Source organism: Malania oleifera, chromosome 13 (genome assembly GCF_029873635.1).
Source record: "Malania oleifera isolate guangnan ecotype guangnan chromosome 13, ASM2987363v1, whole genome shotgun sequence".
NCBI classification, from domain to species: domain Eukaryota; kingdom Viridiplantae; phylum Streptophyta; class Magnoliopsida; order Santalales; family Ximeniaceae; genus Malania; species Malania oleifera.
In genome coordinates, this window is record NC_080429.1 from 73,800,039 (window position 1) to 73,822,809 (window position 22,771).

The following is a 22,771-nucleotide window of genomic DNA, read 5'->3' on the forward strand; positions in this document are numbered from 1 at the left end:
AGACAAGACAGGGTTGTCCACATATTAGTAGGACCGGGTCACTCTGGAACTATATGGGGTTGTCGAAGACAGACTGGAGGTAGTAGGAGGATAGGGTGGAAAGAGAAGGGGTGGGAGACAGAAATAATGGATTAAGTGGTAGCGACATAATAAGGGTTTGCTAATCTTGAATATGAGGAGATTAACCCACTGAAAAATGAGGCTATCAGACGAACATGTAGCAAATGTTGAATCCTAAAGATGGGTGGGTGTAGAAAAGATGGCAGATGGAGGCAGAAACACTACCACAACTCTGACACAAAGGTACGAGTTAAGAAGTAAATTCGGAAAGAGCGGTTAGAAAATGCCTATTTATCATCGGATTCCACAGCGAAGGTAGCGGACTCTCCATTTATGCAAACCTATGCGGTAGATGGCTGCAGAGGTGGAAAGGGGGTGAAGGGGCCAGCAACCGATGATATATCTGCAATGTAGGGTAGCAAATCGCAAGAAAATGAAAAATATAGGCTGCTTTTTGCTGGAATTTGGAAGAAAAGAGGTCTAACGACTTAGTGTGTGGTTGGGCAGGACACTAAGAAAACACATTATAACTTAGGTTAGTGCATAGAGGCATCGTGTTTCACAAATCCGTGATGCCCGGAGGTGCCAAGCCAAACAGCGGAAGATTATGTCAGGTAATTTGCTAAGTGGAAGGGTAATATCAAATAGTGAATCGGGAGTGCAATGTTGTTTAATTAATAGTATAATTATGCATCTTAATTTCATTTCCGATTAATGGATGAGGTGGTTGAAGAAGTGGAGAGGAGAGTTGTTCAGGAGTGACTGATAATGAAGCTGCATGAAGCATGAGGAAATTAGTGATAGCAGAAGAGGCCCAATCTCTATTGGACCCCATATGCACTCATCAATAACCTTATTCTTGAAGAAATATTGGTAAGAAAGTAACATGAAGAGAGTCCTTAGAAGATGCAAAACAAGAACTCATTTCATTAAACTCACAACATGGCAGTGAAGTTCATGAAGAAATTCAAATAATAGAGAGTTCTTCGCCCTGCCATCACTCGATTTGCCACAAATTTCATGCTTTGGAGACGATTGTCAGGCAATAACAAAGCCTAAGGGAAAGGTTTACATCTTAGGCTGGAAAAACTCAAGATTTGAAATGGCAAATCATGCCACAGCATATGATTCGAACGAAAATTCTCTTAGGGCAAGAGTTTTGGCAAAAGGCCTTCTGATATAATGACAATGCAAGACCCCTGGGTGCAAGGCGTAAATTGTTGATGGAGATAAAACACCCAGGGGCTTCATATAGAGGCAATTGGAGAGGGGCGAAAGTTGGCCATTCAAAAGATTGCCGGTTTTACAAAGAGTATGGAAAATTATTGACAACCGTTTGATTTTTCATTGCACCAAGGATTTGCACGCTGCCTGGTAAGTGGTAATCAAATACAATTTCTTATTATTTTTAACTTTTAATTATGCATAGTTCTTCAAAACATTGATTAAAGTTTCTAACATTTATTGTAGGTATTTTTTGAACCCAAACAATTTCTTTATATGGTGCCCCACCCTCAGAGTTCCTGAATTTCTAGAGAAGTCATGGATGGAGTTCAAAAAAGTGCACCAAGTTGGTACCGATATAAGTACTCACAAATTTGTCCCTATTCATCAGTAAGTATTGTTCCATTAAATTGAAGTAATGTAATTGTTCAAACGATATGTCTGTAATCTTTTTAAGAATAATTATTAATAACCCTCTAATTACTTAATTTTAATTTCACAATCATCCTTTTTTAGTTGTTGCGATAATCGAATAGGTCAAGAGACTTGTGGAACCCCATTGGGCTCAAGGGCATTGATACAAACAAATCCTGGTAATCTGACTATATCGCCTAAAATAATGAAAATTACTCTATTTTCTCTCTTTGTCTTCAAATTGACTTGTGAAATACGCTATACAAGATAAAACGCTTTTATTTTAATGCAACTGAATGGGTATTCATATGGCTTGTGTGCTCCTGAACTCCAAAGAATAGTAAGTAGAGTTCTTAGCCAAACCACATCACTTCGAACTGTATCGAATTGTCGCACCTTTAGCCCAGCCATACGAAAACAAGAAATATGATTAAAGTACACCCAAACAGAGACTCCAACACACCTTGTTTTTCTACATTACCACCATGAGGTTAAATTTATGACGTACAATGAAAGAACCAACGCGAAAATTGAGGAGGGTTTCACTCCTCGTCAATTTGGACTACATTTTCGAAGACGATGCTCCTTTAGTCAATGGATTAGAGGAGAGAGAGCCAACCACTACGCCCACTACTCGACGGTCAGGACAATTCAAATTGGTTAAATGAAGAGGTTGGTGTACTACGAAGGAGGGTACAAACCCCCAATAAACGCGCATGATGCTTCAGTTCAATCCCTGAACGTACACAAAGTGATGACAAATCTGGTTTGATCCCACCAATTGATGATATGGTAATCAGGGGTGCTGAGCTGGGTTTAGGGGGGGTGGCAGTGGTGTGGTGGCTTCGCGGGGTAGAATCTAATTATTGATATGATACGGGACAATCATTTGGAAGGGATATATTCCGTCGATCCTTATGACTACATTCCATCTTGAAAATTATGACTTGGGTATCCTCAAGGAACCAATCCTTCACAACACAGGAGAAGATGCTCGTGGTGACCCTAAACGATTCTATGCGATTCCTAGGGGTGTTCGTAGTGTTGGGCGACTTTGGCTTAGATGGTTTCATCATCACAATCAATGGATCCATCCAGCAACTCCACCATTATGCATCGCGTGACTCCCATTTTTATTCCCAGTGGAGGATCCGGAATCTCAGGATCTAGTTGAGTCTTCTTCGACACCCTACCCAGAGCCCGCCCCTGCCCCCCACCTTATAGAGCTTATTCAGGACATTTTCATCACCAGTACATTTATCAAGAGCAACAACCAAATGACGTAACGTAGTTCCTTCAACTATGTATTTCCACAAGGAATGGGGAGATAATTTTCCCATCCCAATCCCAAGATAACAGATGCCAATTATGAAACCCTCCACTCATTCCTTTTTGTGTGACATGGGTATTACATTTGTAATATTGTATTCATGTTGTTCAACGAATTTCTGGATATTTGATATTAATCACTTGTTAAATTCATGTTGTGTGGTCATTGTGTAATATTGCGATTAAGTCGATTGAGTATTGATTCATTTTCGTAACTTTATGATTTGCATTACTTGATTGCTTACATTTCAACTCTTTTGACTTGACCTCATTAAAGTAATGTAAAACTATAAACCAAGTGTTTTTTTTTGGAACCACGCCTACAATTAATATAAAAATCATAACTGCGATTAAAAGCATTTGTAGGTTGAAAGAGCCTTCAACAAATTCCGTTTAAAAATCATGTATTAATGGGATTTCATCTTATTTTTTCATTTTGGCATGGTGTGCATGCGTGAAAAAAAATTCACACCGTTACGTACGTACGGTTACGCTCCGCTGTGTCCCGTTTCCGTACCACCCGCGTCTCTCCCGCGACCAGACCCCGCGCCCAAAACCCTCGCTGCCTTTGTCGTCTCCGTTCCCGGGAACACGCGACCGCGATTTCGAACTCATGTTACAAAATTGACTTATTTAATTTTTTTAAGTATTTTCTCAGTATCTGGATTAAAATTAAATTTTTCTACAAATTCCCGTAGTAATTAGTAAAAATCAAATTTATTAATGTTTAACTATTCGGTTTAATTTTTTTATATTAAGTGATCAATTTTACTTTATTTGATAACTAAAAACAAAAATAAGGTACATTTAGTTTACCTACTTTTAAATTTAATGTCAAAATGATTTTTTTAAAAAACTTAAAAATATAATAAAGCAGGGCACCCTACATCAAGAAATGGCAATTAGATACACCTGTAATGTTATGTATTTAATTTTTTTTTTCTTTTATAATCTGAATATTATTTAATATTTTTTTCAATAGATGGGAGTGAATGATATCTTCTTTATAAAATGACACTTTGTCCAGCTGACATAAATAGTATTTAGCCAATTGGTGCCATGAAGTAATTTTATTTCTATAAGTTTGGCAAATCCCCTAAGACTAATAGACATCATAATTGTGCATAGTATTCCTTGGAATTCTTTAAGAAATGTGAAAATAGATCTCAATTAAGCCTAGTAAATGAAAATGCCATCAACACGTAGATGTTTGTGTACAATGTACGTACATTATTTTAATGCTTTGTTTAGATGGTGAATGCAGTAGTGGATAATAGGATATTCAAATATGAGATAAAAAAGCTTCAATTCGTATTGTCAATATTAATTATTTTACTACCTTAAAGATATTAATTTATACTATTAATAATATGCTTGCTAGTCATGGAATTAATTTTCATAATTAGCTTTCAAAAATATAATAACAATTAAAATATTTATAATTAAGAAAATTTTATTTTACAATATTAATTAATGATTTCTAATTTTTTACTCTATTAAATTACTTTTTTTTTTTAATTCAATTTAACAAACCTATTTTACAACAAAATATAATTTAAAAAAAAAAACAGAATGAAAAGTGCTGTGGGTACAACAAAATATAATTTTAAAAAAAAAACATAATGAAAAGTGCTGTGGGTGTTGAGTGTTAGTGTTAGAGTATCTCATACGCTGGGGCTTGGGAGTCGAGTCAGACCGAGAGAGGGGAGGGATTCGAGGGAACTCGGAGGAGCCTCGAAGGAGCGAACTGCAAAGGCTGCGAAGCACAAAGCTGCGATGACTCCAAGCTCCGAAGCTGAAATGGAGAGGCTGGCTGGTGGCAACTGTGACGACTGGCGGAGGAAGGTGCCAACTGCGACGACTGGCGGAGCTGCTGCAGACCTGTTGCCATCGTTGGTGACTCGCCAAGTTGCTGGAACTGCAAGTATGAAATTCCTGAGTCCTGGAAGGCTGCGAAGTGCGAAGATGAGTAGATCTGCTCGGTAGCCTCGGTGTGCTCACTCTCCGGCTTCGAAGCCTTCTTATTGCTTTGGCCAACAAATTTTCAAGGTCAGTTTGTAACTTTCCATTTTACCCTTTGAATGGCAGATGGGTGTGGGGACTGGGGAGAGGGGGAAAGCAGCGCTGTTGCCTGTAGCAGAAAGCCTCAGCGAATCTGCGACCTGTCGGCCATGTAACGGTCCGTAACGGACGTTATGGCGTGTAACGTTGGGGTATTGGCCGTTACGTGCCATTATGTCTCCGTAACGGCCGTGAATTTTTTCCGAACCGCATTATCGGCCCGTATCGGTTTCGTGGCCTCCAATTTCCGTTACGTATCGGCCGTTACGCTACGTAACGGCCGTTATTTAAAACCATGGATTCTATTAATGATCATACATGTTTCATGATACTGTTACAAACAGAGCTGATGGGGGTGTCCCCACATTTAATTGGACCGACCTAGTTTTGTAGACTAAAATCTTACTAGATGTGATTGAGGAACTTAACTAACTGCCATTTATAAACCCTAAATCAAAACTAGGTCACATAAGGTTAGTGGTCACTCTGCTGAACTTAGAAGGACAAATAATCCCTAATCTAGCACATAAATTTATCTCACCACATGTTGAGTGTTTGATCTCCGGACTCACATGTATTGACAACCTCCATAGCCATTTACTCACCAATGCCTTTGGACATGAAATGACTTTAATAATTTTTTTTTTTTTTTGATAATAAAAGAAGAATTTCATTCATAGAATAAGAATATAAAGCCAGGAGAATAAAACATCTCCTTAAAAACACAAAGAGACAACCTAAAGACTAAAAAACCAAGAGAGAGAGAAAAACCTGCACGAACTAACACTCCAACACATAATGCCAATCATGCTGAATATCAGAAAAAGCTCACCCACTTAAAACTCTCTTTTCCCACACACCAAAGAGAAGCCAAAAAATATATTTTTTCCCAAACCTGCAACTGAGATGACTTCTTCCCTAGAAAAATGTGCACACTATGCTCCATCCAGAACCCCCAAAAGACTGCAAAAAAAGCACATTTCCAAAGTGCTGCCATTTCCTTTTTCCTGCCAAAACCAGCAAAAGACACTGCCAAAAAACCCTTCACTGTCTTGGAACTCACCCAACATTTGCCTAAAATACCATATAACTTGTTCCAAACCCTCCAAGCATAGTCACAATAAATGAACAAATGTGATGATGGTTCTAAATAATTAAAGCAGAGAACACATATGTCTGGAGATATAGCCTTCAAAGGTTTCCTAACTTGCAGCAAGTTATTGGTATTAATTTTACCATGTACAACCAACCAGATAAAAGCCTTAATTTTAAAAGGGGCTTTCGCCTTCCATATAGAACTATAAGGAGGGAAAGATGAATTAGACCTATTCAAAAATTCACAAGAAGATTTGCACAAGTAAACCCTCCAAGGATTTAGAGACCAAGACCGTCTATCCTCTAAAGAAAAGCAACAATTATTCAACAAGACTAGAAAATAGGATAGCTCTACCAACTCCCTATTGTTTAACGATCTACGAACGTGGAAATCCCAAGAAGGCAAAGGACCACTTGGATCAACAATAAAAGAAGAAATAGACCCATCCTGCTCTAAGCTCAGGCAAAAAAGAGGTGGACAAAACTACATTCCCCAACCAAGGATCTATCTAAAAATGGATATTGCTACCTCTTCCCACTAGTGATTTAATATGGGGAATGAAGAGGGGATAACTCTAAGAGATAGCTTTCCATGGACTTTCAGAAAAAACATTTAAATCAAATTAGTATACCACCTATTTTTTTCTTATCCATACTTTTAACAACCAAATGCCATAGGGAAGAATTCTCTAGTGGAAATTGCCAAAGCCATAGAGTTCCAATACTTAAACCATCCTCCTCTTTAGACCACACCCCAACTTACCAAATGGTCCCTAAAACCCGCTAGCCCCAACCACAAGAATCCTTCATTATCTTCTCAATATTATTAGCAATTCCTGTCACAATCTTGAAAATTGAAAGAAAATATAAATGGGTACCAGAAAGAAAGCCTGGATAAGCATAACTCTACCCCCAAGAGAACAAAGAACGCCTATCCACTTATCCAGTCTCTTAGAAACCCTTTCTGCAATACGATCCCAAAAGCTAGCGGATCTAGGGTTACCCCCCAAAGGAACCCCAAGATAGGGCAGCAGCCAATCCAAAATGCTGCGCCCCACTTCTGCAGTTAGCTCCCTAACACTCTCAACAGACGTATTGATAGCCGCAATATTGCTCTTTCCTATATTATTCTTAAGCCCATTAACCTTCTCAAAAACATGAAAGAGACCTAGCATATTCTTAAAGGGGGGTTTATGCGCCCCCCCCCCCCTCCTCAACAAATGCATTATGAGCCTTAGAAATAGTCCTATCAAGCACTGTACACAGCCTATTAGCTAACACCTTAGGGATGATTTTATAAACATTGGAAACTAAGATAATAGGTCTAAAGTCAGAAATCTTAATGGATTTATTCTTCTTCGACACTAGAGTTATGAAAGTGGAATTGATATTCTTGCTTAAAATCCCATTCCCATAAAATTCATTAAAGACCTTAAGCAAATCATCCTTAACCACCTTCCAACAATCTTGGAAGAAAGCCATATTAAAACCACCAAGTCTTGGAACTTTACCCCTTTCCATCTCCACCGTTGCCCTCACTTCCTCTTCCTTGAAAGGTCTCCAACCACCTCCTCACTAGATAAAAGGTCCCACTCTAAACCTTCAACCATAGGTCTACTAGCATCCTCAAAATACAAACTAGAATAAAATTCAGTGATTTTAGAAGCAATTTGACTTTGATTGGATATAATGACTCCCCTGTCCACTTCCAACTCCCTAATCAAGTTCTTCCTCATTTTCCTAATAGCTATCCTTTTGAAAAAATCTTGGGTTACAATCACCATCTCTGATCCATTTAAACTTCATCTTTTGTGTACAAAGTCTTGTTTCCTTAAAAATCACCTCCTCCAATTCATTCTTCAAAGATACTCTTCTCATATCTTCCTCCCTCGATAGAATATTATCTTCTTCCTTCCTAACTCCGCCAACTCACCTAAGATACTAGCCTTTCTAAACCTTAAGTATTTGAAAACCTCCCTATTCCAATATTTCAACTTCTCTTTTAACCTGCTCTAGAAGAGCCATGTGCCGACGAAACCCACCAATGACCCTGGCCTTCCACTTCTACTAAAATGGAAAGAGAGAAAAAACCTACTAGACTATCCACTTAACAATATAGCAAGTATCCCGCATCACCCAAATACTGCCTGCTGGCTCCTGAGAAGGTACAATGGCCCAATCCTTGTTACGTCCTTCCTAAATCCCTCTAACAACCCCCCTCCCCCCACCAAAAAAAAAAAAAAAAAAAAAAAAAATCAACATTCTCAAGTTAATCTCCTAAATCAAAACCATATTAGGAGAATATCTAAAAAGGACCTCTCCTAGTCTTTTAGTCCTCTAACATTCCAATTGACAATTTTCATAATTTCACTTGTTTTCCTCTGTTCCCTTCGCCATAGTTAATAGAAGAAACTAGGTTCTTAAGTTCTTTCTGCACCTTTTTTCCCACTCATAAGTTCAAGGAATCACTGGCAATTTCACCTCAACCCCTATTGGACTAAATAATTTCTAACCTAGGTACTCAAGGAGTTAATTTGGGTCTTGAATGTCTCTCTGACTACCCCTCGGGCCAATACCAAAAGCGCTAACCCAAGAAGAACCCTCCTTGTGGCATAAAGTTTCAGAAGAAATAACAAATTTTAAGAAGTGGAAGAATACCTTTTCCAGATTTGGATGAATTCCTACTAACCATGGAAAAAGTTGCCTCTTCATCAATACCCCCCAGCCTTTTTTTATTGTAGGAATATCAATAAGGGGCAGCCATATCAGAGTTAGGCACAGGGACAGGGGACAAAGACCCCTTATCTATCAATTCTTTCGTTTGGTTTAAATTGTGTTTAATATCTTTAGTATCCCTTTGCGTAGTTTTAGAGAACAATTGCATACACTCTTCCCCGTACTATTGTTTGCTTTGTGTAAAATCGTCACTCTGCCAAGGCTTCCACTCCCTCTCTTTCGGAGCTTTCCTCTATAAGTTCTACCAAGGCTTCCTATTCATGCAAGGCTAAATCAGCTCTCAGTTGATCCACCAACAACTCTTTCTTAAGATCACAAAAGCTGCTCAAGTCATATTTCTATCGGATAGCTCCTCTTCCCCACTCCCCCACTAGTCAGATTATTTTCTGCTCTCTGCCCATTATCTGCTTTGATTGTTTTGCCTTTCCCTCTCCCTAAGTCCCCTTTACTTTTAGGAATCTCTGACTTCCTTTATGATGTCCTACCGACTAAATCGAAAGACTGTAGTTCGATATCAAGCAGAGTGTTCCTCAAATTCTCCTCCATCACTTTCAAATCTTTTATATATTGTGTCTTTGAGACCTCTCCATTCAATTTACCTTGAGAGCTTTGCCTGCCCTCCCTTTTTGACTTTTCCCTTAACTCTAATCCACCAAGCTTGCCCATCTAACCACTAGAAGGGATACCCGCATCATTAATTCTCATTATCTTAGAGCCAGAAGGTCTTGAATCCTCCTCTTGAATCAAACATCATACAACATTAATTTTACCCTTTTCAACCCATCTGCTGACAACCCTTCTCAGCCCATTATTTATATGCCCATGTTTGTTGTTCCCATTTCCATCGTTAGGGAAGGAGTTAGTCCCACATTGCTCATTAATTCTCGTTCCATTTATTGGGTGCTCTTTGACAACTTCGGAGAATGACCAATTAACCAAAAGCCTCTGAAAAACATTTTGCTTCTTTAGCTTTTGCTCATGATGGACTATGTTCGTGGGGCTATGATTTGCACAACTCATATTGCGGTATCCTTCAACGTCAATAGACAACTTCATCAATGCTTCTATAAATTTTTGCTATCACTCATTCTAATTCCCTTTTGGGACATAGAGTGCTTGGCTTGCTTGCCTTCAACCTCCAGAAGACTGCTTCTCAATATAGATAAACCTACTCCTCTCATTACTCTTGAGCTCTAAACGAATCCTGCCTTCCTTTCTACGAAAAAGAATGTCCTCCACTTTTCCATTCTCTACCCCTAATGGACCTAAACATATCACCCCCAAGTATCTCAAGATCCATAAGAACTCGTCCTTTTCTAGTAAGATATAAGAGAAGATTCTCCTTGCAAATAAAGACAACTTGAAATATGAACTGTCCAAGTGGTTAGCATTGAAAAATTTCCTCTCAATCTTCACAGTAGCATGTTTGATTGCCTCCTTCCCCTCCCTTCCTCCATAATAACGTAAGATAAAAAGCCAGGAAAGTGTACCAATAGGTGAGAGATCACTATCAGACAACAAGTAAACCATACAACCAACTAGTAGTCAAATTCCCATCCACCACCAAGTGGATACCATTGTCAAATAATCAATCAACATGTTAAAAAAATAAACAGTTCTTCCTTGTCTTGATTACCCACCTCACCTCCGAGTCAATAGTCTCTCTATGGAAAGTCTCAAATCTATGGTAAATTCGAAGGGCTAGGATTGACTAAAAAAGGCTCTGTAGGAATAGAAAGGATGCCTTTTTGGTCAGAAGATGAGAAAATCTCTCGAAAGCCTTCAGGTAAGTAAGAACAAGAGCTTCCCAAAATGATAGAAGGCATATGAAGCCTTGCTGATGATTAGTGTTACATTCAACGTTGGTGGGATTGCAACAACATCTCTGACATGAAGAAGAAAGTCCAAACATTCATTGTCGAAGGGGACAACCTTGCTAGGATTGCAAAGGTAGTCCCAGTTGTAGAGGAGGAGAGTTTGTCGCTGATGGGGAACCGGAATAGAATCGAAGTAGATTACTTTGTTTCGAAGTAGTCTTAGTTGAGGGAGTCACTAAATATGAGAGTCGTTGAAGGCAAGAATCAAAGCAGTCTTTGTTAAATGAGATGGCTCCAGGGTTTGTGCAATCCTAGTCATTAGAAATCTTAGTCGCGCTCTCGAAAGAACCCTAAAGATCAAGGATAACTTGACGGAGGATACACGAAGGTTTGTGGGAAGGAATATTAGGAAAAGAATAGGGTTCAATTACAATGGGTATGTTAGGGCTTTGAAATGGTTCAAAAAATAGGGCATACACGAAAGTCTGTGGGAAGGAATATTAGGAATGGAATAGGGTTCGATTACGATGGGTATGTTAAGGCTTTGAAATGGTTCAAAAAATAAGGTAGTCTTGGGGCTTCGATACAATTTCCATTCTAGGATGTCAGAGACGAGGGGTTTCAAACTAGAAGATTTAGGAGGAAGATGTTTGAGGCTGCTAGCCATGCTTGCAGTTGCAAGTGTTGCATAGAGGGCTGACGTTAGGGAGAGAGCATCGTGTCACTGTAACTGGCAGCCAATTATTAAACATCATTGTTAATTATTAGTTTGCTTTGTAACAAAAATGACATTAATAATTCTAATCCTATTTGTGCATGAACTGATGCAATGCTCGTTCCCTTTTCTTCTCTTGTTAATGCTCCTTGGCATCATGGCTTGCATAGAATATGTAAGGAAAAAGGCTGGATGGGTAATGAAGATTTTCTGTTCATTTTCGAGTGTAATCTGAAGCAAAGTCAATGGCTGAGTCTTTTTTGGAATCATTGAAATGCGTTTTTGATGGAACAGCTTTAAATTTTTGGAAGGGGTTTACGAAGCACTAGATTTGGTAGTGTGAGGTATTGGTTGGCGATTTGACCAACAAAACTTGGAAAGTTCTTGGAGATAGGCTAGGATGGAAAGGAAGACGCTTTTCAGTGTTTGTTTTTTGAGGACCAAAAGGGGATGGATGGGGAAAATTCATGCAAGAATTTTGTATGGAAGTTAGGGTTTTCCCAAGTGGAAAGGATGGTGTTGGGGAAGATCTATAGAGGGGCTGCTGTTCTTGGAGCTAGGTTGTGTCAAAAGAAAGGGATCTGCGATAAATGTGGTTGCATGAAGCAGATGCAACAGCAGCAAGTGATGCAGTAGATGCATCGACAAACGAATCAACAGATGCTAGAAAAGCAGCAAGCACAGGTCCAGCAACAGATCATTGGTGGAACATCCTTTTATGGGTACTACAGTTCCGATGGCAAAGGCGACTAGGGTTTTGTTGGGAGATGGGAATGGAGTTAAGGTGGGATTGGGCTGGGGTACTTGGCCACCAAGTTGGACTTGGGCTGGATTTTGGGTACGCCAGGATTTGAGGACTTGGGACAACTGAGTAAATGGGCCATAAGTCCAGCTGTTTTTAGTGGTGAATTGGCCCACTTTCCAGCCCAATGGAGCTTGAATAAAAGCCAGGATCTCTTGAAGCTCATAGCAGTTTTTATCTTAATGGGTTTCCTGGCAAGGCCCAAAATTTTAATTACTGCCAAGAAGTTAATGAACTCACGACAGATTTTAGATATAGACTATATAAGCCCGGTAAAGTCAACTCTCATATGGAGAGTCGGAGACAGCCTTCCCCTTTTGGAGAATTAATGCCTTATTGCAGGAAAGGGGTTCTAAGCCTTCCATTGTGCAACACAAGGGGATCGTATGGCTGCCTCCAGCCAGGGATAGTAGCAACATGAAAACTCAACTAATGAACCTCTGCTTTTGGTTCCAAAGGTTTGAGAGGGTTGCTGCCAAGATGAGGCCTTCATTAAGAAGTTGCCCTCAATGTTCGCTGAAGGAGGGGCCTGCATTAAGGTTTGTGAAGGTGGTACAGATAATATACAAAGGTTGGCTGATGATGAGGTAAGGGAAGGAATTTGGACAAGATTTTATGTTCACCAAGTGGACGAGAGATAATATTTTGGAAAACTGGAAAAATTGTTTTAAACAATGCATAAAGTACTTTGTGTTATGAATTCCTAGAAATTTCAAGGAGATACAAATGTGAGGAGTAACGTGGGCAAGGAAAAGGAGAAATGAAGTGATGTTGGATAATGATAGTGATGATATCATTGAATTTGCAGACGAGAGGGTGGTTTGCTTTTGGATGAGATTCAAGATTAGGGTGGCTATGGTTTGGAATCATCTGATTTAATTGGGGATCTGTCATAAGAAGAGTATTCCTTAGGATGTGTGAACATTAGCTGAAAGTGAATCCTTTACAATGCACATTTGACCTGCTAGAAATTTCTTGGATTTCTTCATCCATGCAATGGGAATAGAGGTGGATAAGAACAAGGCTAGAGTTATCATCCAAGCCCATGCGCCACAAAACAAGGAGTTACAAATTTCTTGGGCAACTAAATGTCTTAAGTAGGTCTATATCCAAGCGACCAAGCTGAACAAAAGATTCCCTTTTGTTGAAGCTAAAGAATGAATCAAATTTTATATGGGAAGAAAAGCATTTAAGATCTTTTGATGGGCTAAGAGAATATTTGGTGAATGCCTCCTTAGAAAGGGAAGGCGATTTTGTATGTAGCCGTGGTTGAAGCCTAGGGACTTTGCCAGCCCAAGAAAAAATTCAAGGAAAGCAACAGACTGTATTGCTTGAGCCGCTGATTAAATGAAGCCAAGGGGCATTATTCGGCCATGGAGAGAAGTTACGCCTAAGCTTAGGCACTACCTATTGCCAACCACAACTACAGCATTGGAGCGAAGTGATGTCCTCAACATATGCTATCTCAGCCTATGTTAGGCGGCCATTTGTGTAAATGGGTCCTAGCACTCACAGAATTCTCATCAAATTTATACTCCCCAGAAAGCAATAAAGGGCAACTTTTGGCAATTTTTTTTGGCCTTCCCTGCATAGCTTCCAGTTCACCGTAAGTAGACGTTGGAATGCTCAGCGAGCTCCTTGGAGCATGCAGTTTGATGGCTCAAGAACAAGGGATAGGGCATGAGCAGGCATGGTCATAATGTCACCCCAAGGAGTGAAAATTTGGATGTCCATCGTCCTTGACTTTGTGTGCTCAAACAATCAGGCCGAGTATGAGGCCTTGGTGGCTGGTTTGCAAACTTTGCTTCACATGGGAGTCAAAACTATGAGAATGACCAGAGATTGAAAGGGGAATATGAATGGGCCTTCATCCTTACTTGACCATCATTCAAGGATTGTTCAAATAATTTGGTGAAATTAGTATGAGTCATGTTGAGAGATTTCTAAACATTGAGGCAGATCAATTAGCACAGCAAGCATCCTCATTCAGGATAAATGTGTATGACTCTGACAACTTATCCATTGAAGCCAGCATATGCTAAGAAAGAAGAAACCCATGCGGCTAGTCAGGAAGTTGGCTTAGATCACAAGGAATAATCGGCCTTTAAGGCTGTGAGCCAAGAGGAAGGAGGGTTTGATGTTAAAGATGAGAGGCTGATAATTGAAGAGGTTACTGATTTTTTAGGACTTTGTCCATAAGGAAGATTTACTAAGACTATGATGGAGGGGGTGGAGTGGAATCCCATTTCAGATGTTCAGATGTTCATATGTCTGAGTTGGAAAGGCCGTGTGAGGAAGAAGAGATTAGGGCAGTAGTTTTTAGTCTTGGTAGGGATAAGGCTCCTGAATCTGATAGGTTTTATATTGCTTTCTTTCAAGAGTATTGGGATGTAGGAGGGGGGATTTTATGAAGGGTTTTTATGAGTTTCATGCTAATAGTAAATTGGGGAAGAGCATGATTCCCACTTTGATCTCTTAGTGCCTAAGAAGAATAGGTCTATTAAGTTTTCAGATTTTTGGCCTATTAGTTTAGTTTCTAATGTGTGTAAGATCATTGCCAAGATGCTGGTCAATAGGTTGAGTTCTGTCCTTAATGATACTATTTCTTTTGCTCAAAGTGCTTTTGTGGGTGGTAGGCAGATAGTGGATGCTATATTGTTGGCTAATGAGGTAGTGGAGGATATCATTCTAGAAAGAAGGTTGGTACTGTGCTTAAGTTGAACTTTGAGAAGGCTTTTGATAGAGTTAGTTGCATTTTTTCTGGATAAAATTTTTAGGAGGAAAGGCTTTGGTCGTAGGTGGAGGAGTTGGGTTAGGGGCTGTCTGTCGAATGCTTATTTATTTATAGTTATTGATGGGCAGGCAAAAGATTGGTTTTTCTCTTTTAGGGCAGTTAGGCAAGGGGATCCATTCCCATTTTGTTTGTTCATATTGTAGATGTTTAGTAGAATGATACATTAGGCCTTTTGATGGGGGGTGGTGAGAGGCATTAAGGTGGGGAAGGAGGAGGAGGTTGTTTTCACATTTTCAATTTGTGGATGATACCATTATTTTTTTCAGATGATCATGTGGACTCCATTAACATTCTTACGTCCTGCAAGTTTTTTTGAGTCTTTGCTCTTAGAATTAATCTGGGGAAGAGTAGCATTGGCCCAATTAATGTCAGGCCTTAGAGGATTTGGAGTGTCTTTTGATTTGATCTATTTAGGAGTTCTGTTGGAAGGAAGCTTTGCTTGTCAGCCTTCTGGGATTTGGTGGTGTCTAAGTTTGCACAACAGTTGGATTGGTGGAATGGAGCTTTGCTTCCTTGGGGGTTAGAATTACTCCTATCTAGAGAAGCCTTTCTATTATCCTGCTGTATTTTTTTCTCTCTTTTAGGATTCTGGGTGGGGTAGCTCATAAGTCAGAGAGGATTATGAGGGATTTTCTTTCTTCAGGTGTTGGGAAGAGGAGAGATCATTTGGTTAGGTGGGAGGTGGTCAATTGTTCTTGAGGAGGAGGAGTATTGGGTCTTACTAGTAATGTAGCGTCTAAAGACTCCTCTCTTTTGGCTAAATGGTTGGGAGGTTCCTTGGTGGTAAATTCTCTTCGGAACATGGTAAGAAAAAGTATATATGGTTTACATGATGGGTGGGATGCTAATTGGAGTGTTTGAGATTATTCTTGAGAGTCCTTGGAGGTTCATTTCTTAGGTTTATCCTTCTTTTCTTCCATTCACTAAATTTCAATTTGGAGGATCCTTGGTTGTCGCTGGCACAGGGTGGGGTCGTGGTGGTCAGCTTGATATTTCCCTTTTGCTTGGTTCTATCATCTTTCATCTCATCATAATGATGTGATTTCCTCTTTTCTTGTTTCCAAGATGGATTCTTTTTCTTGAGATTTTCCCTTTAGAAGGCAATTTGAAGGGTAGAGAGGTGGAGTTGTCTTCTTTACTCATTTTATTGGAGAGTTGCCATATTTCCAGAAGAGGTGATGCTGGAGTTTGGTTTTTGGATTCATTGGGGGAGTGTTCTCATTAATACCTTTTTCCTTGTCTCACTAAGGTTGGTTTGATTTTTCCTCTCTATCAGGGTGTTCGGGAGGTTAATGTTCCTTCTGAAATTAAGGTGTTCATTTGGCTGGTTAAACACCAACAATCTGCTGCAGAGTAGGCGACCTTCCAAAGACTTTCACAAGATGTGCATATTATGTGTGCATTGTGTGGTAGTAGATCAGAGGATGTGTCTAACTTGTTATACGTTCTTATTTTTCTTGGAATTTGTGGAAGTATCTCTTTGGGGTGTTTGGAGAATCATGGCTTAGTCCAAATCCAGTGGAAGCTCTTTGTTATTTCTTTTGCTGGTTTTGGGAGAAGGTTGCTAAGAAGTTGTGGCTATGTGCTCTTGGCACTTTGTTGTAGGGTATTTGGTTGGAAAGAATTTCTGGAATTTTTAATGGGAAGAGATTTCCAGTGGCATTTATTTGGAACAGGATCCGATACTTGCCTTCTCTTTGGAGTTTGGACTTTAAAGTGCTGGTTGTTTTAAAGATGGCTGTTTTCAAGATGCTGTCAGATTTACTGGAATGCTTTATTGAGTTGATGTTGTTTTTCCTTTTTCTGTTTGAGGACTTATGGTTCTCCTTTTTGTATCTTTTATTATGCTTTGAATAAATTTTCTTTTTCTATCAAAACAATAATAATAAATTATAGTGAATAAAATCATAAAAATATTCTTTTATCCCAATACTATGATATAGGGGGGCATTTATGTCCAACCGCCAAGATAGTGGGGACAGTTTACTCTCAAATTATAGGATGCCTATGGAAATGTAACAAACCTGTGGATGAGCAGGAGAATGGGATTCCCATAGCAATGGAATCTTTTATTCCCAAGGAATGTGATATTACTGTCACATCAGTTTCTGATTCTAAAACATAGGAATGATCTTGGAATGACATTCCTGGGAATCTTGAAGCATCCCATGAACCATATGATGCCTGAAAGGTTTCAATGCTGAAGGTTGGTTCATGTTGCCAACAACATTAAAAAAAAAAAAAAGCAGCTGTTATGAGTCTCCATGGATTATGTTTAAACTTCAATAGAAACAATTGTTCAGCATGCTACTATGATTTAAAATCTTAAGAAGTTCTCTTGTCATGATGTCTATGTTCTACGTGCGAGGACCATGTAATGCTTTCATTGCTTATCTGTAGCAGCAGTGTCTGGAGAATTTTCCTTTTAAGCTCATCACAATTTCATTTACACCAGTGGAAAGAAGAAGTCATTGTTTTTGAAAATTCCATTTTTCCAATGTGCCCATGTGAATTCATTCAGCATCAAGCAATGTTTAGAGGAGATAGAGAAGCTTGCTCCTGCTTTTTATATCAAGGGGTTGACGAACTGATGCATGATCAACATCCAACAAAATTAATTCTCCATTCAAATCTCCCTAAACTAATACACTGGGCCTTTTATAGGCATACATGCTTTGAAGACACGAATACTATTTTTAGAAACCCAAAAAAGCTAAAACACTAGTTCCTCAAAAAATATCCTAGAATCTTGAGAATATTACCCAAATAAATGAACTACAGAAATAAAAATAGAAATACAAAGACAACTTTTATAAGCTCACATTCTATATCAATCTCCCCCAGTAAGAATTCAAACTCAATTTTTAAATTGCTGAAGGATGAAGAACAAAGACAACAATTATGCTTGAAGAGACTTAGGCAATTTGTTTGCTTTGCACATGATGGAAAAGCCATTGGAGGTTGAAACTGTCAAGGTTACTTGGAATGATAAATTGGGTAGGTTATTGCTTTTGCTCTCAATGCAGTGGTCTTTCAATCTCAATAATAGCTTCCTTGACTACCTCTTCTTGTAGGACTCCTACTTCTTTAATGGACAAAAAGGATGGCCTCTCATCTAGTTCACAATATAAGGATCAATGATTGGTGTAAGGTTGTGCTCTTGCAAAGGTGTTATTCTGGTGACGGAGGATTCAAACAATGCTGAAGAGCTCAATAGTGACAAACCTCTGCAAACTTTCAAGGCTATGAGGGCCTTTGATTTGAACACTCTGGGATTTTGGAATGATGCCAGCAGCTGGAAGGAACATCCGTTTGATGATGATGCTGATTATAGTTAATTGACAACAAAGAAGATGGAGGTTTGCGATTGCTTCAAAGGATTCAACTGAGGTGGTGATTTTTTTATTTATTTATTTTTAAATATTCCTGCTGCTGGTTTGAAGTGGTGAGGGACAGTAGAGGTTGTTGTTTAATGGTGATGGAAGTGGGAATTGAGGCTGGGTGAGGTGATTTAAGTTAAATTATGAACCCTAAAAGTTTAATTGGAAAGTCTCGAACAACTCTGTGAAACACTGACAGATTTGAGTTAAAATTACAACCTACCGAAAGCACCAACCATTGTGTTGAGCAGCCTACTATGATACCTATCACTTGATTTAGGACAAATTTCCAAGAAGTGTTTCTTCCCTCCATATTTGGACAAACGTCACTAAACTAATATGGATGCCCCTTTACTGCACCTATTAGTTTCAACAGGTGATTACAGAAGGAAGTATTGCCTTCTATCCTTTTATAACCTTCAATTTTCCATTAAACAATTCAAGATGATGGTGTTATAGAATAAATAGTTGGCAATTGTAATGTTGAAGATTATTTTGGGGGCTGTGGCTGGAATGCTACGCGCATATTTTCTCAGGGAAGATGCTGTCTCTGCTAGTTTGGGAGAAGATTCATTACATGGCTTCTCTTTGATGTGTGAGTCGTGGGAACTTTAAGGGGGTGAGCTTCTGAGATATTCAGCATGATTTGCATTATTTTTTGGATAGATAGTATATGCTGGTTTTTTTTTTTGTTCTCTTTGCTTTTTGGTTTTCTTCTTTGTTTTTTTTTATCTGGATTATCCCAGATTTTGTTTCGGAGATGTCTCTATCCTGGCTGTATGTTCTTAATCTATCATGAGCTTCTTCTTTGCTATATAAAAAAAAAATGTAGCACTGAAGATCCTGCACTTTTCTGGATTTGGATGACAGAAAACATGGAGTATCAAAATCTTCCAAGCTTCTTGTTTGGACAGTCAATGGGGGGTGCAGTTGCTCTAAAGGTGCACCTGAGACAACCAACTGCGTGGAATGGTGCCATTCTTATTGCACCTATGTGCAAAGTATTATTCTTTACTTAAACATGGATGACGTTCAGTCTACATTTGATCTCCATGCATATTTCCTGAAATATCTGTTAGTAGATTGCAGAGGATATGGTACCGCCCTGGTTGGTGAAGCAGATGCTGATTGGCATTGCTAAGTTTTTTCCCAAAGCGAAGTTAGTTCCACATAAGGATATAGCAGAGATGGGATTCAAAGATTTGAAGAAAAGGATTTTGGTTAGTTTTTAATGTGAAATTTTGATTATTTTAAGATGAAATTTAGGAGATTTATAGTGTTCCAATTTCATATTTTTCTCTAATTGGGTCCCACATCAACTTGCTTTTCTGGCATTGTGAAGTGTATGTACTTCATGTAACTGACATTTTTTTTTTCTTTGTAAATTTGTACAATTTTTAGTGTGACTGGTTATTTGAAATCTGCCTTTATTGATTCTGTTTACTGAAAATGCAGACGCCGTATAATGTCATTTCATACAAAGATAAACCACGTTTGGGAACTGCAGTGGAGTTGCTAAAAACCACCCAAGAGATAGAGCATCAACTAGAAGATGTATGACATTTCCTGGCTCTTTTTACTCCCCTCCTTTCCCCAAAAATTTAGTTTTTCACATTTAACTAAAATGTCTTGTGTGGCTCTACTGTTCTTGATCTTACATGATGCACATATGCGTACTTTATTTTTCCTTCCAAAATTCCTTTTCCCTATGTTTGGGATAGGCCTTCAATTAGGATTTGAATAGATTTGGACAAAATGTAATACCAAATTGTATTGAATTTTGTCCAAATCCACCAAAATTAAAATCCAAGGCCTGCAAATCCATGCTCCCAAATGCAGTATTGTTTTTTGTGGACTTGGTGCCAAGGCTGGCTAAAAAAAAAATCAATTTTTTTTTGTTTTATTATTATTATTTAAAATTCCTTGAAAAAGGGAAGCATGAATTTTGGAAATTGTATTTTAGGGAGAGTTTCTAAAAATAGGGGTCATCAGAAAGACTAGTTTCTGAAAATTGTACAAGTACTCTAGAGGGATAGTTTATCCTGTAAAGGAGAGGATTTATTAGTGGGTGGACTATCAGGGATGAAAAGAAGGAGTTTCCTCTAAGAATCATAATTCTTGTGAGGGTGAAATTCATGAGTTGCCTCCTGAGGTGCAACTGGTTTTTGAAATGAGGAAACATTTTGAAGAAAATCAAGGTTCTCGTGGTGAAAAAAAAATTCTTAAGAGAAATTCAGAAGGTGTTTTAAGTATAGTGAAGGAGTCAATTGGTGAGAGGGCTACCATTTGCGAGGATAAAAAGGGATGGGGGATATCTTGGATGATGAAAGTGAAGGCAGTAGTGATTTGAATACGATAGGGATTTTTACTTTTAGATGAGATTCAGGATCAGTAAGGTTATATTTCCGACTCTTCTAATTGTCTTGTGCATTTAACTTTTGTGCTGCCCCGCCACAAATGGAAGGATTGGGGGGGATTAGTATTTTTGAAGATGATAATACAGTTAAGGCGCAAAAGGTTAGCGATGAAGGATCAGAGGGACTTTGCACATTCGAAGTGTTGGGTGAATTATGACAGGGAGGGCTTAAAGAGGGGTTTTCTTGGTTAATTTATTCATTATTTGTTTTCTATTTTTCTTTTAATTTCATTTTATTTTCTGCTTTTATTTTTCTGTTTTTATTTTGAGCATTTTGTATCCTCACCCTGATTGTGTATTTCCCCTTCTCTCAAAATATCGTCATTTTTATCAAGGAAGTTGGTGTCTTGTTGCTTTTAGGAAAAATATGCCTAAAAATATTTTTAACGAACACTGGGAAAGGCATCCTATTTGGAAATTTAGGGTTTGGGAATCAATTTACAAATAGAGCAGGTCAATGGACTTTGAAAATATTTCTATGTATATATTTGAATGGTAACATTTTTCTGAATTAAGAAATAAAAAGAGAATATACAATACAAAGACCATGAAGTCCTCCCATAGTTTGCAAAAATAGAAAGAACTGTTAGCGTAAACTCAACCGTAAGCTTTAATTTAGTCTCAAGCATGTAATTCACCCAAACAAGCGTATAAGTTCAAATATTAAAGCTAACAATTTTGCTTACCATTACCATATGCTACATTATTGAGCTAGTCCAACATGTTAAAACCAAAATAACAATTGAAAGGGACAAATCATGAATGTGTTGGCCATGGATTTGCAATTGAGATGAAACCAACCCCAAGTTCTCCTTAGACATGGTCGTTGATAGTGAAGACCAAAAAGATTAGCTGACTCATCCAGGAAGGAACCTCTTGAAAAGACTTAGTGAGCTCATAATAGACATAATCTACCACTGCTCAAAACCTCTCACTTAAAGCAAAATAAAAAAAAGAAAAAGACCCTTGAATACGATCTCCTATACTACCAGCCCTAGTTTCCCGAAAAATCACAATACCTCCTCATGCTACTTCAAAGGAAAGGAGAACCCAATCTTTGAACCTGAACTCCCAAGTGCTTCTAACTAAAAAGGCATCCATTTCTATCAACGTGGAGTTAGGGACCCTTGAATGCGCACAATGTCCATATTAACCCTGCCCACTAATTCAGCAATCAACCTCCTCCTATATCTACCCCAACCCTTGCACATTCCATTAAAGAATCCCCATTTTGCCATACCATTAGGTTGGTGTTTGATAATTGGGAATCAACTCTAGGAACCAAAATCATAATGGTTGATTCCCATTCCTAGCGTTTTTTTTTTTTTTTTATCGATAATCTCATTTTGATTCCCATTCCATTCAAGATTGGGATTCTCCCTTTTGCCTACTTTTTTATTCCTATCTCTTACTCTAGAATCAACTCCTAATTCCTGAAAACACAATATTTATTACCCTACTCATTATAATGCTATATATACATATACACTTGCGCCCCTACATATTATAATATGATGTTTTATATAATATAATATGTATTGCATCAATTAAAAATAATATTAATATTATGATATTAATAAATATAAATATATAATAATATATTTTAAGCCCAGTCGGACCAGCTCAAGTGGTAAGCGCGAACTTGTGACTTTGGTAACCTCAAGGTCATGGGTTTGATTCCCCACTTGTGGATTGCCCAGTGAATTACCAGGGGTGTGTCAATGGGTGGGCGGCAACATTTTCACCCCTGTGAGCTTGGTGCCGCACTAGGTGGTCCAAAAGGGCTCATCAGTGGCTGGAGTTCCCACGCTAATTAAAAAAATAAAAATAAAAATAATATATTTTAGTATAAATATTAAACCATCATTATTAATATTTATTATATATTATAATATAAAGAAATTAATAGAATAATGTTAAATATTAAA

General features: G+C 38.4%; 1 protein-coding gene across 1 annotated transcript in view; it reads left to right on the top strand.

Moving 5' to 3' along the window:
- LOC131146088 (caffeoylshikimate esterase-like) overlaps positions 1–22,771 on the top strand; it is a 51,974-nt gene that overhangs the window by 20,032 nt on the left and 9,171 nt on the right. The window contains exons 5-7 of the mRNA XM_058095381.1: positions 19,298–19,428; positions 19,510–19,647; positions 19,883–19,981. Of these exons, the coding sequence (XP_057951364.1) occupies positions 19,298–19,428; positions 19,510–19,647; positions 19,883–19,981 (368 nt within the window). The remainder of the gene's footprint in view (positions 1–19,297; positions 19,429–19,509; positions 19,648–19,882; positions 19,982–22,771) is intronic.